General features: G+C 39.0%; 1 protein-coding gene across 1 annotated transcript in view; it reads left to right on the forward strand.

Moving 5' to 3' along the window:
* LOC113171818 (cadherin-12-like) overlaps positions 1-16,438 on the forward strand; it is a 48,272-nt gene extending 31,834 nt beyond the window's left edge. Inside the window, exons 9-12 of the mRNA XM_026374545.1 lie at positions 2,916-3,037; positions 3,336-3,450; positions 6,969-7,214; positions 15,823-16,438. Coding sequence (XP_026230330.1) covers positions 2,916-3,037; positions 3,336-3,450; positions 6,969-7,214; positions 15,823-16,436 — 1,097 coding nt within the window. The 3' untranslated portion in view covers positions 16,437-16,438. The remainder of the gene's footprint in view (positions 1-2,915; positions 3,038-3,335; positions 3,451-6,968; positions 7,215-15,822) is intronic.
* The last annotated feature ends 2,310 nt before the right edge of the window (positions 16,439-18,748 follow it).

Genomic DNA, 18,748 nt, shown 5'->3' on the forward strand with positions numbered 1-18,748 from the left:
TCAGGCAGTTCTGAGCCTATTTTAGATCAGGTGTCCACATTAATAGATCAGATCCAGAAATTATTGAAAATTGATACTGAGCTTTAAGCTTGAGTTTGTTAAACTTGTTACTTCCATGCCTAACAAAGAGGCTGTGAATATGCTTATCTACTGTTTGTTCAAGGCCATGTGGATAAGTAAGAAGATTAATGAAAGAATGGGACTGGGTAGAACTTTTTGGTATTGGGGGTGGGAAGATTATGTTTGGCAATGACCAAACTCTGCATCCTGGCACATGTAGAAGAAACGTATGCCGTCATCACTGATGGAGCTATGAATTCTGGGTAGTACGTACCAGAAAATGTCGAATTATCTAACTGTTCAACAGAAAATGAATCATGCAGCAGGACATTGAGCCTAAATGCACCAGTTGTTCTACCAGAGAATGGTTAAAGCAGAAGAAATGCAATGTCTTTAAATGGCTTAGTTAAAGTCCTGATCTTAAAAATGTACAAATCATGTGGAAGGACCTGTGGCAGGCAGTTTATAAAATTCACATACTTGCTACACACATGTCTGCATGCTAATCATCACGTGATCCATTTAAAAGCTTTTCTGGTGCTTTTTGATCATACAAAATGACCTTTATCACCAGATGAGGAAGAATTACTGAGACCCACTGTAATGGTCATTTAATATCAGTTGCAAACACAAACTTACAGTCTATGCATTGCAGTGTACCACTTTGAATAAAATTAGGGTTCTGGGATGCATCATTACAACATATAAATATATACTACTGTAACAAGTAAACATCTTGAGCAAAGCTCAATTTGTTTCTTTCAAACTCCAGTTGCATATTCCTGGTCCCCTCTCTCCCCTCACTCCTCTGTGTGCTTGGTTGGAGTGCAGCTGCAGCTGTAGTAACTGTGGTGGAAACTAAATTTAGTAAATATGTGCAAGCATCCCATCCAGACTGTGTGCACACTATATCATTTCCTCCTGGAAGCTACTTGAGGAGTAAAAGAGCTGCTGAGTCACAAATGTGCCAACCCTCCTCATTAGCTAAAACAAAATAAACCTTCAGACTTCATCACAGTGAAAGTAAAAAACAAATCTGTGGGTTGAATAGTACGACTGTTCAAAAGGACTGTCCATGAGGTGTTTGTAATGAGTTTGAAAGATACTGAGCTGTAAATCATATAAACAAATTATGAGTGTGTGGCTCCATCTAGTGGCTGAAACTGGCTGGGATCAAGATGACAGCATTTTGGGCCACTTTAGGAACAATGGTTAAGGTTAAGAGCTAATAAAACTTGCTATGGATGGATCTGAAACATGTACCGGTAAAATTTAGTACTTTCAAGCTATAGAATCTTTAACTATATGCTGTCTCAGAATTTCACAGGTATTGCTCTGCTCTTTGTCTATACACATGGAGACCATATTTCCATGCAGCCAATCAGATCTTGCATAAAGTAGTAACATTAGAGGCAGAGACAGTAGTCCACACGTCTACACATCCTTCAATATGAATTTTTAGCCATCTCATTTACTAGGTCACTCAGGAACAGTGACCTGTGACCTATAAAATAAAACAATGCAACATTACAAACATGACTTGTCCTGCTGCTTTTTGAGCAGCCACCAAATAAATCGTGGTGGCTGCAGAGTACATGCCAATATCACTGAACTCATTCTCTTTGCGTCTTGTTCCTCTGCCGTGGCAGCCTGCAGGCTGCTATCGATCAAACACAGATACACTGTTTAAAAGGAAAACATGAGTTCAAATTCAAGGCAACAAAATTCAGCAAAGTTTTGAATTATTTAACTTTTCCCTTCTGTTAACTAATACCAAGTGATACTGGATTTAAATATATTTATTATTTTTTATATTCTTAATACATTTTACAACCTCATTAACCATCAAGGTTTACTAGAGGTTTACACCTCAGGATCATTGGTTCTCAACATGAACTCTTTAAACGTAAAAGTGTCTGAGCTCCAGATCTATTTCATCTAAGAAATAATTATGACATTAGAGAAAGATGTATAATAAAACACTGACATAATATTGTAACAAGACAATTCTGAAAATGTTATTTGTTTATTTTTTCCATATTTTATCCTTACATATATGCAAATAAGCTAATGATGTTGTTAAATTAACTAGACAATCCATAGGAAATTCTGTTAACTGAAGTCATTAACAGAATTTCTGAAATTAATAAACTCAGTTTAGATTAACTAATAGCAACAAGTTTAAAATAAAATATTGATAAATATTAATAACCTTGAAAGAATAAACACTGGGGAATTTGTGTTCCCACATTGCTTAAATTGAACTTACCAAAACCTAGCAGAGATGAAAAAGATGTAATGTAACACTTACTAAAACACTACATTACTAAAGGGTAGCTACTATGTTGTATTTTATAACACATACATATAATAATATGTAAAAAATGGTAATCCTAAAACTGGAGCTTCAGCTGCAAAATAAATACAAACAAAATCTCAAATGACTGTGAACTAGAAATCTAGAAGCACAAAATGTACAGCTTGAATTTGAGCTGAAACATTTTGCCAAATGAACTATACTACAACATTTAGCTAACTTAAACAATGTGCATGGTTCATATCAAAGACAGGTGGAAGATTCAATGCTAGTGTTTCAGTTTTTTTAACAATAAATTATAGACAGCAAAAACAGTAGTTTATGCAATTTCCCACCTTCTACCAAAAATGATCCCTTGTTACTGTTTTATATTCTGTTTATTTTGTTACCTACCAACATGTCAAAAATGATGGTCAGTGTAGCCATTATTTCTGCAGAAGTCCAGTAGTCTGTCAATATATTGGATGAAAACATTAGACCACATTAGGACACATTACTGAGTGTGTAATCACATATGACTTTATTTTGACCCGCACAGACAACCCTCTGCTGTCTGCCAAAGTGTCAGTGACAGTCAACGTCCTGGATGTGAATGAGTTCCCTCCTGAGCTGGCCGTTCCTTCAGACACCTTCGTCTGTGAGAACTCCAGAGCTGGACAGGTAAATTGAGCCGTTACGGTATCTGCATTAAAAAAACCTGCTGAATGTCCATAATGATCAAAACAGTGTGAAACACATACTGTACAATACCATTATTACAAAGTTACATTACTTTGGGATGTGGGTTGTGTCATGTCATAACTGTGATGCAGATCAACATGTTGCACCTGAAGGTGTCAGACCCTTCCTCTCCCAGCCAACAGATTTTAATCAGCAATTTTTCATTCTCAGAATGCCTTTTCCCTTCTAGCGTTGTTTGATTTGAGTAGCTTCTCACTCTGTTCTTTCCCCTGAACAGGTGATCCAGACGATCAGTGCTGTGGACAAGGACCTTCCTCCTGTCGGCCAGAGGTTCTTCTTCAAGTCTCCAAAGGAGCTCCGCAACAGAAACTTTACTGTTCGAGATTTTGGCAGTAAGTAAATGTGGGGATTAAATACAACAAAGACAGTACTTACAAAGAAGTCAATTCTTTGGAAAACACACTTGTGTGTATAAATAATATGTTTTTATTAATAAATATCAAATCATTATGTGGCAGCTGTTGCTAACCTAAATCGCCCTAATGATGCATACTATAGCTTTTGTCATCATAAAACAGTAACAATCTGGTTATGATTATGGAACCTTCACAATTTGGTTAGGTCTAGGCACAAACCCTACATGGTTGTAATAAGGGTTAGGGTTAATCAAACTGTGAAATGATCATGGATTAAAAAATAGACAATGCTTCATTTTTTCGCTAAATACAGTGCCTATAAAATAAGCTCACCTCCTTGGATGTTTTATCCTTTTATTGACATTATAAATCAGTCATGATCAATAAAGGTTTTCAAATAATTTCAAAAAAATATGTTAAAAACAATGTTTTTTACAAAGTAATGTCTATTAAATAAAATTATTTAGGTTGAAATCAGTGTTTGCAATAATATTCACCCCCTTTAAAATGACTGACCTAATCCAACAGAGGTCCAGATATTTGGTGCTAGCAATCCCACAATTAGTGAAATGGGAATCACAGTGAGTAGACAAAAGAACACTCCCAGCAACTCTGAGAACAGGTCATTGAAAAGCATAAGTCAACTATGACCATGCAAGAAGGAGACTAGTGAGAGAGGCCACTAACACACTGAGTATGAGGAAGTTACAAGCTTCAGCAACTGAGATAGAAGAGACTGCACATACAACAACTGTTGCCTGGGTTCTTACCAAGGAGAAAGCCGCTCTTGTAGAAAACACATTAAATGAAACAGTAAATCATAACTTGAGATCGCCAATAGGCATGTGAAAGACTCCATGGTCAAGTGGAAGAGGGTCCTTTGGTCTGATATAGAGAGAGATACTGTATATAAATATAGGACAATCCTGGAGGACAATCTTATTCAGTCGGCAAGACAACTATGGCTTGGGAGAAGATTTGTTTTCCAGAAATACAATGACCCGAAGCTACACATAAATGGTTTACCGACAACAAGGTGAATGTTGTGGAGCCGCAGAGTCAAAGCCCAGACCTCAATCCAAGAGATAATTTGTGAATAGACTTGAAAAGTGCTGTTCACACTCGCTCCTGGGAGCTTCTTATTAATGGTAATTTTATAATGTTATCTACATGAAGCACTTACCAGAGTATGGGAGAACATGGCAGATCATATCAAAGTGCAGCAGAGCAAAGAGAGGGAGAAGAGTGGACAGATTTTCGGGTCTTGTGCTATCGCTAGCTTACTAAACTTTGCTTTTAAAACAAACTGAGGAAGAATCAATCAATAAAAAATCAATCAATAAAAAATAAATATCTACAGAATGATAGTTAAAGCTGTAATTGAATTGAGATAATTATATTCCAAGGGACTGCACAGTGGTGTGGTGGTTAGAACTGTCGCCTCTTAGTTCGAATCCACGGGTCAGCCAGGTGCTTTTCTATGTTGAGTTGAAATTCTCTCTGTGCGGGTTCTCTCTGGGTACTCTGGCTTCCTCCCACTATTCAAACATTCATTTTAGGTTAATTGTTGACTCTAAATTGTCCATGGGTGCGAATGGTTGTCTGTCTCTGTATGTCAGCTCTGTTATAGACTGGCAACCTGTCCAGAGTGTACTCTGCCTCTCACCCAGTAACATCTGGGATAGTCCTCTGTACTGGTCACAGTATAGAGGACCAGTGGTTTGCTCTCCGTTCACTCCTCTCTGCTCTGGCAGCAAGAACAGTGGAACATTACTCGTTTTTCTCTTTTATTTCACATCAGCATCACTCACGTCTTCAGAAGTTTTTTTCATTTATCATAGCTTCATCTAATATTACACTGTATGAAGTACTTAATTCAACTTCTGGCCTTTAATGAACAACTCCACCTGTTTCACATGAACAGCAGCAGCAACAACAGCAAGAAAGCCCAGGTCACTACACTACCAACATATTAACTAGGTTACTTATGTGCATGTAAACACACTGACTGGCAAACCCATTCCTCATATTAAAGTGTCCGAGTAACAACTAACCAGTAGGAGGTACTAGTTTGATGATGATGATACAATCTTTGCCAGGCTTTGCTAGGGTTTAATCATTTTATGAAAAGAACAACAAACAAGCAAAACTGTTGACTGCTAAATAAAAAAAAAAAGGTTTGCTGCTTGTGTTGAATGTTCATCTTTAGTAAATCTCCTGTTTTCCCCTGCAACACTCCATCAACAACCATTGTGATATTTTTGTATGTTTGTGCCTATATAGTCAGCATCACATCTGATAGTCAGACACACAGGCCTGCAGCCACCAAGAGGAATTGGAGCGTGTGTGTCTGTGTGTATATGAACAAGGTGCCTTAATGGTCTCTGCCTTGTCAAGCTGCATCTCCATCCAGTGAGGGTAGAATAGATCTTTTCTGACACAAACACACACTTCAAATTGAAAAAGTGCCAAAATATGTATTATGGAAGGAAAAAAAAACATGTTTTTGAACATTGTTGCTCTCTTTATAAACCTCATCACATTGTCTTTTTCGTTATATATGCTGTGTTATCACTTGACTGACTGAAGTTATAGTCAGTGCATGTCATGAAATCCAAGTACGTTGCTTCAGTCCAATAAATGAGGCTGTGTTTCCTACAGGGAAGGCATTAGTTTGATAGATAGATACAGATACAGAACAGGGAGTAGTCTGACATTGAAATAGCACAGAGAAGAAGAAGCATGTGAGGTATAACGAATGTGTTGACCTTCAGCTCTGACAGCCAACTTTTAATCACAAGAACTTTTATACCAAAAAGGCAGTCCAACTGACGACCGTGTCTCCCAGAAGGGTCGTAACAAGACAACATCAAACCCATAGTAGCAACAGAGACTATTGTATGGCTTTACATCACCTTCATATGGCCAAAAAGAAGAAGAAAGAAAAATAGAAAAGAAACTCTCTATAGCAGCAGGTGTTAGTAGTATTTATTGAATTTAATAAGGGAAAGCAGAAGAAGACCTGCAGATACACAATACTTTACTTTACTTACTATTGTCACACCACTCTCACTCACCGCCGCTGAATCTGCTGAAAATTTGCCAACAAACTGGTGCCAACAACTAGGCTGCTCGACATTTGACAACAGCCTGACATTGGCCAACGACCAATATTATATATTTCTAAACTGATTTCACAATTATGTAGTGATCTAAAACACTGATCATTATCTATAAAACCACAGACAGTGTAAGATTATACCACAAAAACAATTTGGTTAATTTAAGGGAGAACACCCAAGTGTTGCCAGTGTCTAAAGCCATAATGTATTTCCACAAAAGCTGCTACAACTAATGAATGTAATTTTCAATGACACACGGTTGGTCTACATCAGAGGTAGAGAAAACATATCCGCTTATGCTTATACTTAGACAGTCATCGTCCACTGTGTGTCATCTGTATCTGTAATCTCTGATGTGATGTTGGTTTCCAGACAACACAGCAGGCATTGTGACTCGACACTCAGGCTTCCAGCTGCAGGATGTCTACATTCTTCCTGTTGTGGTTGAAGACAGTGGTTACCCTGCTCAGAGCAGCACCTCCTCCCTCACTATCCGCGTGTGTTCCTGTGAAGCAGGAGGCTCACTGCTAACCTGCTCTGCCGAGGCCATCTTCCTGCCTGTGGGCCTCAGCACTGGAGCTTTGATGGCTATTGTGCTGTGTGTAGCCCTGCTGATAGGTAAGCTTCACCTTTCCAAACAACAACCTTGAGTCTCCTCTGTCATCCAGCAACTGTTTTCAAAGCTGTGCACATAAAATATGTATTGTTAATGCTTCACCAAAAGCCTGTCACAATACTAACTAATGAATAATACGTATTATCTTCTCCATGTCATACCTTTAAGTAATGGTGGCAGCTGGAGTCATAGGGTAAGACAGTATATAGGGAAACACAAAATCTGATCCTGGATGTGAAGGAGTGTGTGTACGTTCTGAAATTAACAGGACATGAAAAACCAACCCCAAAGGTACTTAGGTAGGTATGTACGTACAGTAGGTACTGAACAAAGACATGGGGGGGCATGTAAACACAGAAAGGCATCCAGCTGACCGGTGGATTCAAATCGGGTTATTGTATTTGCAACAATTCAAATTATTCCAGAAATTAATTTTTACTGCTCCTTAATTGTTTATTAGTTGTTTATCACTATTTAAAAATGGGTAGAATACACAATTATTTCTTACACCAAACCATACATCACCAATCATACATAAAAACTTTATTAATAGTATACAGCAACATTTCTGTGTAACATTTCCAAATGTGCCAGCTCTGTTTGAGTGTGTGTCTCAGTCTGGTCACATGGTTCCCAGTAACTGTCCAACTGTCTCTTTTTCACATTGGTACAGTCTTTTACTTTTAAAGGTAACACTAGAGGGCACCATCAACCCATGACATATATGTAATTAACAAAGGGAGGTGGAGAAGTGTTCACTGACTTAATTACTTTTTTTTTCACTCTTATCATCTCATTTTACTTTAGCTTCTACTTCAGAGAATTATTGTTATATAATCACCCATCTAAACACAGTGGGCCATGAGTAAACAGCTCTTATTGTGTGTCCAAATGTGTGTGTGTGTGTGTGTGTGTGTGTGTGTGTGTGTGTGTGTGCACATTAAATTAAATAGGGGCAGTGTGGAAGCAGTTCTATATATACAATATCATCACTGTAAAAACATTTTTGCCAGTCCTGACTTTGTACCTTGGGCTGTTTGGAGGTTCAGTTAAGAATCAGCTTTAGGTTATAAGTGTTGTGGTTTGGCATTTAATTGTGATAGTTCAGGTGATGCTAAGGGATCAGATCAGGGAATGCATTATGTCAATGCATGTCCTCGCAAAAATAGCTATACACGTGTGTGTGTGTGTGTGTGTGTGTGTGTGTGTGTTTGTGAGTGTGTGAGACTGTGTGTGTGTGTGTGTGTGTGTGTGTGTGTGTGTGTGTGTGTGTGTGAGTGTGTGAGACTGTGTGTGTGTGTGTGTGTGTGAGAGTCTGTTTGTGTGAGTGCAAATGGGTTTGCGGATGGTCTGATAGCATGCCAGGGAAGAATTGTAGCCTCCTGAGGGCATTGTACTTTCTTTATTGGTGTCCTCTATTGAGAGGGAGGAAAACTGAAAAAGGACATAAAGGAAGAGAAGGGAGGATGGGCTAATAGCTGCTAACACAAAACATCCGCTTTGCTCTCAAACCTGACAGAAAGAGACATTTTCTCATAGATGTCTTAGTGGCAATATAGCACTTTGAAGTAATGCGGGAAGGAATTAATCCTGGCATGGTGTTAAATAATATGTTTACTATTCTAACACATAACATGTAATGTATTTAATTAAATAACATTTGATGGTTTAAAATTTATTTTAAGTTTTAATGTGTCCCTGACAAGAGATAAAGCCAAGGTGCCACCGTGTGAGCTGGTAAACAGAACAATATGAGGAATTTCAGACAACTCTGTGTCATCCTTTGAAATTGGTATTTCCTCTATTGTTTTATTCAATAAATCTTAGCTTGTGTTACCTTCAGGACAAAAATACAACAGCAACCTATGGGCAAGACAAACTAGGACAAAAAAATTCAACCAATATAGGGAAACTTGAAAGAACTAAACAGACTATTGAAGGCCATCAAGACCGGACTGAAAATTCTCAGAGCCCAAACTAACTGTTTAAAAAAAAAACACTGCTTCTCATTCACCCATTCGCACACCGAATCATCTGACTCACCGGGGACAACTTGGGGTTCAGTATCTTGCCCAAGGATACTTTGGCATGTGACATGGAAGCCGGGAATTGAATCACCAATCCTATGACTGGCAGACAACTGCTCTACCTATTGAGCCACAGCCACCCCCAAATCCAATACAAACCCAAAAAAACAAACATTTCAGGTACTCTTTGTCATCAGATTTTGCCATGATCATCCATCTATCCATCCATCCATCCATCCATTTATCCATTAACTTTATAATTTTTGTGCAATAGTGTTTGTTATGAGTGAGAGACAAGGTACACCTTTAAAGGGTCGTCCATCTAAGGGCTGCATGTGATTATCAGTTCAATTCAATTCAATTCAATTCAATTCAATTCAATTCAATTCAATTCAATTCAATTCAATTCAATGTAAGGTTTAAGACCTTACAGAGTATAATTGTATAGAAAATTACATAGAGAATCCAACAACCCCATTTGAGAAAGCTTTAGGCAACAGTGGAGAGGAAAAACTCCTCTTTAGAGGAAGAAACCTCCAGCAGAACAAGGCTCATGATGGGTGGCCATCTGCCTCGACCGGTTGGGGTGAGTGAAAAGAGGAGAGAGAAAAGAACAGCAGGCAACAAGAACAACAACAAGGAGCAAGAACATTGGGCAGGTCAACTGGATTCTGGAGATATACAGCTCAAAGACCTTGGATACCTGCAGAAAAGTACAGAGAGAGGGAGAGAGAGGAGGAAACACAACTAAAAGGTATCTGTTAGTAAGAGATAAGGTAACTATTAATGTCAAATCTATTTTGATTTGATAATTTACTGTACACAGGTAAATATTATAAAACAGAACAGAAAAAAGTCGAATATAAAAGTCAAGAAAGGTAGGATAAAATATATTACATTTATACAAAAATGAACTGATAATAATATTTTAAGCAGGGAATTAAAAAAATATATGACTGACTCTTGAGACAGGCAAGCACAGCAGCTCTGAGCGCAAAAGCCGATTAACTCACCTTTGGTTTTCTGTCAGGATCATGTGAAAGTTGTTCTTTCAAAATCTGACTGTCTCCATGTTGGGGGCATAACTTGATTGACCCCAAAGGACTAAGTACTGCACAAATTCAAAAAAGAGATTTCCTGGATAAACTTCAGTTTCGTTCACCACAGTGCCCAAAATTAAGACTCCAATGCAGCATAGGCAAAGAAAGAAACTGGATGTACAGTAAAATACAGTATGTACCTAAGGGGTTTGTTAACAACTTGTCTGGTTGCCCAGCTGCTAGTGTTTTATGACTCTTTCTACTTAATTTACAATTTTGTTTTCTGAACACAGCAATGCACGGCAATTGACCCTATAATCTTAATTTTACTGAGAGAAATGTTGAAAAGTGATGGTCATGTTAATACAGCCACACTATTAATTGTGTAAGGATATGCATAGATTAAGATTACCTAGCTTTGTGTTTTTTTCCATGACGTAATGAACCTTATTAAAGAGGATTTCTTTGATACGGTACATGAGGTTTTTAATTCAGTAGTCTGTTAAACACAAATGTTTTTAAATTCTCTAGTTTGAAACTTTGGCTTTGCACCCAAATGCATAAGGACACATTAACATTCATGCTATACTGTAGTTATGTGGTATAGTGCAACTCTGCAAGATGTCTTAGAGAGCTTATCACAGCCTGCGGTTTACAGTTCTAATTAGCACTGCCCACTAGTCATCCAAGATGCATAATAATACCAGTGTAAACGGGGTCATTGTCAGTGAATAGATTTTACACAGATTTGCAGACTGTGTCCTCTCATGCAAATACCCTCTGACCCACCGTATTGTCTGCATTGTTATTTCTAGAACTGTGCTCTGCCCTCCAGTCAGATTTCTATTAAGTTTCCCAAAGAGTTAAACAAGCTGAAACAGCAATATACCCCAGTATAGGGGAGTTAGCCCCTATACTACTAAGGTCATGGGAGTGTTTACCATGACCTTGTTTATTTTCTCTATAACGCACTCTCTTTTCTTCTCTGTGCACTGATCTACATCTCAAATAAGACTATTGGTTTTGTAAAGGTGGCTGGAACTCTATATCAGCATTTAGGGTTTCCATGACAGATGAGGGAGAAGAAAATGTTACACATAAGTAGTAAAAAAAAATAATATCAACTTCTAGTGTGTTCAAAAGACCATTATAGTTGAAATAGCAAAACGGAACAATTAAGAAATATCAGTCTTAAATGGACCAAGTTCCATTGGAATTTTAATACAAAATTAATAATAAACATTAACAACATATATAAAGCAGCATTGTGTAATCATTTGGCAAGGAGCGAGCCGTGTTTTAGAGTCTAATAAGCGTTAAACACATACATTTGTTCATCCATTCTTATTTTATTGTCTCACTGTTTATGTGAAACAACACACCCCAACCAATGCAGTTCCCTGATTTGTTTTAATGTAGGACAAATGTCTGTCTGAAAGCAGCTTTAATCCATCATCAGGGCATAATGTTTTCCTTTATGTTCTTTACTGGAGAGCTCTTTTATTTCCATAGAATGCACTTCCATTGTATGTTTTGTAGTTGTTGATTGAAAGGCACTCATAATGGCATGGTGTTTTCTCATGTGGGGACATTCAATTATTATTGAAAGAGCACACAGTTCTGCACTTCAGTATGTTCTACATACTGCAAAAGCAGTATGTAGAACATGGTATGTTAAATGGTATTTTTTCCCTTTTGCTATGCACCCATGCAGAACCTCCATCCCCTCATCACAACCCACGAGCTGCTGAGCAAATGGGTATCCTTAATTTACTGTTGTCACGTATGGGGTACATGGTGTGGGCCGACACCTTAAATAGTGGGGAAACTTTAGAAGGAAAGTTTGCTATATTTCTTTCCTTTGGTGCACCAAGGAATCCCATTCGTTTGGGGACTGGTTTGGTTCCTAAAAGTTTCCACCTCAATGGGTGCCTGCCTGCACTGAGCGGGGAGGGCGGACCCCCTTGGCATGGTAAGGTTGTGGGGGTGACTATCCTGGCTGTAGTGGTTGTTGGGCTTTGTGCCAGGGTTAGACCTTTCGTGTGCCTGCACCGAAGTGCCTTTGACGAGAGGGTAAGTGTGTCTGCAAGTGCTTTGTGGATTAATGTGTTGACTGCATGGGGGCGAGTATGAGCATGTATGTGGATGTGTATGATTTATAGTTGCTGTGATGCCCGTGTCATGGGCTCCTCATAGGTTGCGGGTGCACAGGCTAGGATCCTTGGGGGAAGTGTTTGCTCCTGCTTTCCCAGGGGTGTGCCGGCTCTTGCCAGCTGGTGGCATGACCTGGCCCCAGGGGTTTCTCTCTGTGGCTACTCCTGCTTCTCCTGGGGGGGTCAGGTGTGTTTATCTCTAGACGGCCTCCGACCTTCTGACGCATGTTTGAGTGCCCGCACACACACATCAACATTATGGTGGCTACTGTTGTGTTAGTGGGATGTGCTGTATTTGGTAATGATTGATATGCATTGTATGTTTGCACTGGATTTATTATTATTATAGTCTACCAAATTACTAAATGTAAATGTATTACTATTATTAATGTTATGATCACTGTTGCTACTGTTAATATTATTAGTATCATTATTAATTTCATTATTGATTGTTTTATGATGCTTATGTATTGAGTTTTTATTATTATTTCATTAATGTATGTATTGCTGCTGGTTGTATTCTGTTTAGCTAGATGTTTGTCTCTTTCTCTTTCTCCCCTTTGTCTCCCCCCTCTCTCCCTACTCTCTCTCTCTCTCTTAGTCCCATTTTCACTTGTCCTGATCCTGAGGCTGGTTATAACTATATGCATACTGTACCATATTAAAATAATACATAGATACTGGACCATATAAAAATAAATACCAAAAGACTGGTGAGTTTACTCTTCACCAATCAATAGGAATAAACTACCCCCTAATTATACCTGGATAAAAACACATCCTCCACTTGAAAAAGCAAAACCGTCCAGCACCACAAGGCATCCAGAAATTGTCTGGATTACAATGATACAGAAAGGTTCAGAAGATAGCATAGTCATCTACCAATTGTGGGATTGCTGGTTCGATTCCCAGCTCCTCCTGTCACATGTCGAAGTGTCCTTGGGAAAGATACTGAACCCCAAGTAGCCCCCGGTGAGTCAGCTCAGCTCTGTGTGAGAGTGTGCGTGAGTTGGTAAATGAGAAGAAGTGTAAAAGTGCTTTGAGGGCCAGTTAGGTAGAATAGTGCTATATAAGAGAAAGCTGGCAAAAAGTGGACGGTCATTTAAAAACAATAATAAAAACATTAAATAAAATTAAAAGTTGAAAAAAAGGTACCTCAGTCTGGCCTCTCTCCAAAAGGACAATCTCCAAAACATCTGACATGGGCTGTCTCTCTGATGTAAAAATCTTCTTTAAGCTACATCAGAAACTACATCTTCAGCTCTGCCTCTGCCTGTCTTTTATTTAGTGCCACTGACTCTAAGCCATACAGCATCACTGATCTCGGCACTGTCTTGAACACCTTTCTCTTCATTCTTGCTAATACTGTTTTATCATTTACCTGACACTTTCCTCCACCTGCTCCATCCTGCTTGCACACTGCTCTTCACCTCTTTTCCACACTGTCCATTGTGCTAAACTGATGACACTAAGTACTCCTGCACCTTTCTTACCTCCTGTAACCTCACCCGTTCCATATGGTTGAATCCATATTCACACACGTGTATTCTGTCTTGCTGCAGCTAACCTTCATTCTCCGCTTTCCAGAGCACACCTCCTGCTCTTGCAACATGTCATCAGAACCAACTGCCTTTCCACTCTTCATCCACTTTAATGCCCTCCTAACTTCACTCTTGCTAATCTTTCCTGCTTCACAACAGTCACCTCTTCTACTCTTTGTTCTCTTTCACTTTCCTTATTCATCAACTACTGTACTGCTTTCATCTTCCCATCACATTCCTGGCACCTGTCAATACATTTCCATCCCTTTTTTTAAATACCTTAACCTGCTGCTCGTCCTTCCCATCCCTATCTCTTTCCCACGCCAACCTGTACAAATCCACCTCTCCCTCTTTACTGTCCAACCTAGCATACAAGTCCTCATATGCCCTTTGTTTGGGCTCAGCCACCTCTATCTTCACCTTAACTCTCCCGCTTAGGACACTGCAGGATTATATGTAGTAGACCTCTCTGTTTCACAGAGTCCCACTACAATATGTTGACGTATACTTGGTCATTTGGCAAAAGTTTATTATACAAAGAAACTTACAAGTAAGGCACAAAGCAAGCAGGAAGGCTAAGTCAGGATGACCCTGCTAGCAGAAAGTAGTGTAGACACCACCAGACAGGAAAAGATGTTCCCCTGCTAGGCCCAGTCGGTGAGCAGGGGGTTGTAGACATGGATGGTGGTGCTCAGCTAGGAAGGTGTAGTTGAGTTGACCACTCTCTAAGTGAGTGTCAAAGCTTTGAATGTGATGTAGACTGCCACTGAAAGCCAGTGCTATAACTATATAACTATTATTATTATAAATACTTACAATACAAGTTTATAAAGTTGTAAGATTTTTTTTTATTATGCATTTCAACCAAACATATGGAATATTTTACCAGTAGTGCTGTGGAACATCCAGGTGCTCTTTTGCAAACTTCAAACATGCATGTTTTCCTTATTGTAGATGTGTTAACAAAAATGTTAGCATGTGCCAGAGATTTCTGTAAATCTTTAGCTGACACTTCTTTACCTCGTTCAGCATTCTGTGCTGTGCTCTTGCAGTCATCTCTACAGGACAACCACACCTAGGGAGAGTAGCAACAGTGCTGCAACAGTAAACCCAAAACTGGTGTGTGTTTTTAAAGGGCAGGACAGCTTTCAGCAACACATCCAATATCATCACACTGATTGGACTCAAGGTTGGCTCACTCCTGGCTCCAATTACTCATTGGACGAAGTACATTAGGCGAGGGGTTGCACATACTTTTTCCAGAACCCAGCACTGTGAATGTTTCCACATTTGATCATGGTCCATAACAAACATGGAAAACAGATAATGTTTGTGTTACTATTAAGTTCAGTAGACGGTGTGACATTTTTGTTGATATTGCTGTTTGATCATCGAGGGTTGGTCGGATCGTAACCCATCGATAGTGATTGCAGTATCAGCGGAGATCAACGCTGTTACAATAGTTGGTGTGTACTCCGTCAGATGGGTCTAGCATAGCTCTTGAGAAGCATAGCTGCTCACAACTTTTTCCACCCTGCACTGTGAATGTTACATTTTGTTCCAAAAAACAAACGTTGTGTACAAATTTCAGTACGTGTTTTTTATTGTTGTCTAGATAAAGGGAGCACATTTTATGACTTGGTTCACATCTTACCTGCACTAGTGCTTTGTCAGCCTGTAAACTAGAGTGGAAGAGCTAAAAAAAGAATATCTCACCCTAGTTTCAAAGATGTATTGACTTCAGAATTTAATATCAAATGGGGACTAGAAAGAGATTTAGCCTGTATTATCATACATATATTATTATTTTTCAACTAACCTATCACTTCATTCTCTTTTTGCCTTGCAGTTATGGCAGCATTGTACATGAGTCAGAGGCGCCACAAAGAGAAAGAGACTCTGATGACATCAAAAGAAGACATTCGTGATAACGTCATTCACTACGACGATGAGGGCGGGGGTGAGGCGGACACTCATGCCTTTGACATGGGCACTCTGCGTAACACACATTCACAGCGCACCAACGCTCACAGCATCATCTCCAAGAGGGAGAAAAATGGCTATGGTGATGGGATCCTGCTGCATCTCACCAGTCGCTGTAATGATGTCAGATCACCTGACATCCATCGCCAAACAGCCAGCACCATTACAGCTGTGAACAGTAAGACCCCCCTCTCTTCCAATGGCAAGCTGATTGAGGGTAATGCTGCAATGATCAGGGAGTTTATCGAACACCAGCTGGAGGAGAGCCAGCAGGGTTATGCTGCTCCACCCTATGATTCTCTGGCAACATACGCCTACGAGGGTGATGGCTCGGTGGCTGGCTCACTGAGCTCCATAGAGGAGCCATGGGTAATTGATGACTCAGGGGATTTCAGCTCCCTTGGTGATTGGGGATTGCCCTTCAAAACACTGGCTAGTATACTGGACAGACAGCCACCTACTCTGTCTGAGAAGAGCTGAGAGCAAGTTGGACAGCAGACAGACTTTGGGCAGCCATGTGGATATTAGTTTACTTTTCTAGGCTTTCTTTTTTACTGTGACAGGCACTAGCTAGTATGACGTGAGGACATTGTAGAAAGCTGCCCATGTGAGGTAAAATGGTTAGCGAGAGAGGAGAGAACCTATCTGCAGGTTTGTGAAAAGTTGATAGCTCCTCTAAGTGCCTGAGGTACTATATGTTTACATGTCTTTTAACTCATGTTTTAATAAAAAAGTATTCAACTGATGTTTTGCTTCAATCCTTAAGTTTCAAATCATTTCATAACAATGATTCAGGCAGTCCAGCATGAGTCTAGAGCATCTCTCAGATATCTCAACAACAAGCTCATTTGGAAACTCTAGGAACCACAAATAATCCGGCATTCTGAGAAAGAAGAGTTCTGCTGGGAAAATATGAAAATAAGAGGTTTTTAAGATAAGAAGTAGCCTGATTATTAAGTGCTTTATATGTGAGGACAAGTGTTTTAACCTCTATTCTGGATTTTACAGGGAGCCAATGGAGAGAAGCTAACATAGGAGAAATATGATCTCTCTTGCTAATTCCAGTCAGAACTCTGGCTGCAGCATTTTAGATTAACTGGAGGGTTTTCATTGGAGTTCCTGTGACATCCTACTAATAGTTAATTATAATAGTCCTTTTTGGAACTAATAATTGGACTAGATTTTCAGAATCACTTTGAGACAGGATGCTACTAATTTTAGCAATATTCCTCAGGTGGAAGAAGGCAGTTCTAAAGATTTATTTTATGTATAATGTAAAGGAACCCTAAGATTCCTCACAGTATTACTTGAGGTTCAAGCACAGAACCCTGGTGAACTCTATAACTAATATTTGTGTCCATGGAAGACTCATCATTAACATGCACTGGAACTGGAATCTATCTGATAGATGTGATTTAAACCAGCCTAGTGCTTTTTCTTTAACACCAATGACATGTTCCAGTCTGTGTAATAAAATGATGTGATCTATAGTGTTGAATGCAGCACTAAGATCTAACAAAACAAGCGGTCAGACTCTGTAGTCTGACCCTATGAGAAGCTCAGTAGTGACCTGCAAGGATGTTGTGTAAATATCACATGGTCACATGCAATAACCCAGCTGATTCTAATTAGCATAGGTAAGAGGTGTACAAAGCCTTTTTTCCTTCATCTTTGTTTTAAATAACATTCACTGAGTAGAAAGCCATGAGCACCACACAGTGGTATGCCTCCATTCTTTTGCTTCTCTAGTCCCCGCAGTAGTTTCCTTTACATTGATTTCATTTGTCATAATCTTTCCCCCAGCTTTTTCACTTTATGTGAGTGAGTCTAGTATGTATCTTGATAGGAGCACAGAGCATCACTTTACATTTAATTGCAAATGAAGAGAGCAGATAGAGGCAATATATACTTAGTATACACCCAAAATATTAAACTTATTTAATTTCATAACATATAAATAAAACACATTCAAAACATGTGCTAAAAATAAATATTACATAACATAAATATTGTAGCTGACATTAAATAAGCTAGCTATGTAACAGCATAATTTAGTATGTAAAGCTATTTGACAGATCAGGCCAATGCAAGTGTCCCCTGTAGTGAGATTACCCAACATGTTATTATGAAGAAGCTGACTGAGTGCAGTTAAAGTATTAGTGGAAGTCAACCAACTATAAAGAGGGGACCCAGGTACTGTATCTTTAACACTTGACCTGTTCAATTGTCTGGCACTTAAAGGAAATCGATTTTCTAAGTTAAACCTATTTTCTTAAAACAAGTCTTGTTTAAAATGGTTTCCCAACACTACAATAGTGAAATTACAATTTAAATTACCCAATAGCATAATATGACCTGTGTTAATTGTTTGAGTAACACTTGTACTTGAACATGTAATGCAGTTCCTCTTCAGGAACTGATTAAGCCTTCTTGATAGAAGAAAACCTAAAACAAGTTCAGTTGATACTGAACAGCATGGTTTAGCATAACCATGACCTGGGTAACTGAGAATCTTCACAGACATGTTAACCAAGCTGAACATGTGCGGGAGAAATTCCTTAAAAAAACAAATCTCGCACCTCAATCTGCCTGCTCTATATACATTATTGCAAGGCTTTCTCATAACTTTATTTTTTCACCTTGCTTCCTTGTTAGAAGACATAAAGCTCCCCTGTAAATCCATAAAGGGACCTCTGTTTCCTAAGCACAGAGATTAGGTGAATGAACATTGTCTGCCAGATCTGATTCCTGCTCAAATATGTATTTCTGGATTTTGAAAGGCATATAGAATG

The sequence above is a fragment of the Anabas testudineus genome, chromosome 17 (genome assembly GCF_900324465.2).
Source record: "Anabas testudineus chromosome 17, fAnaTes1.2, whole genome shotgun sequence".
NCBI classification, from domain to species: Eukaryota; Metazoa; Chordata; class Actinopteri; order Anabantiformes; family Anabantidae; genus Anabas; species Anabas testudineus.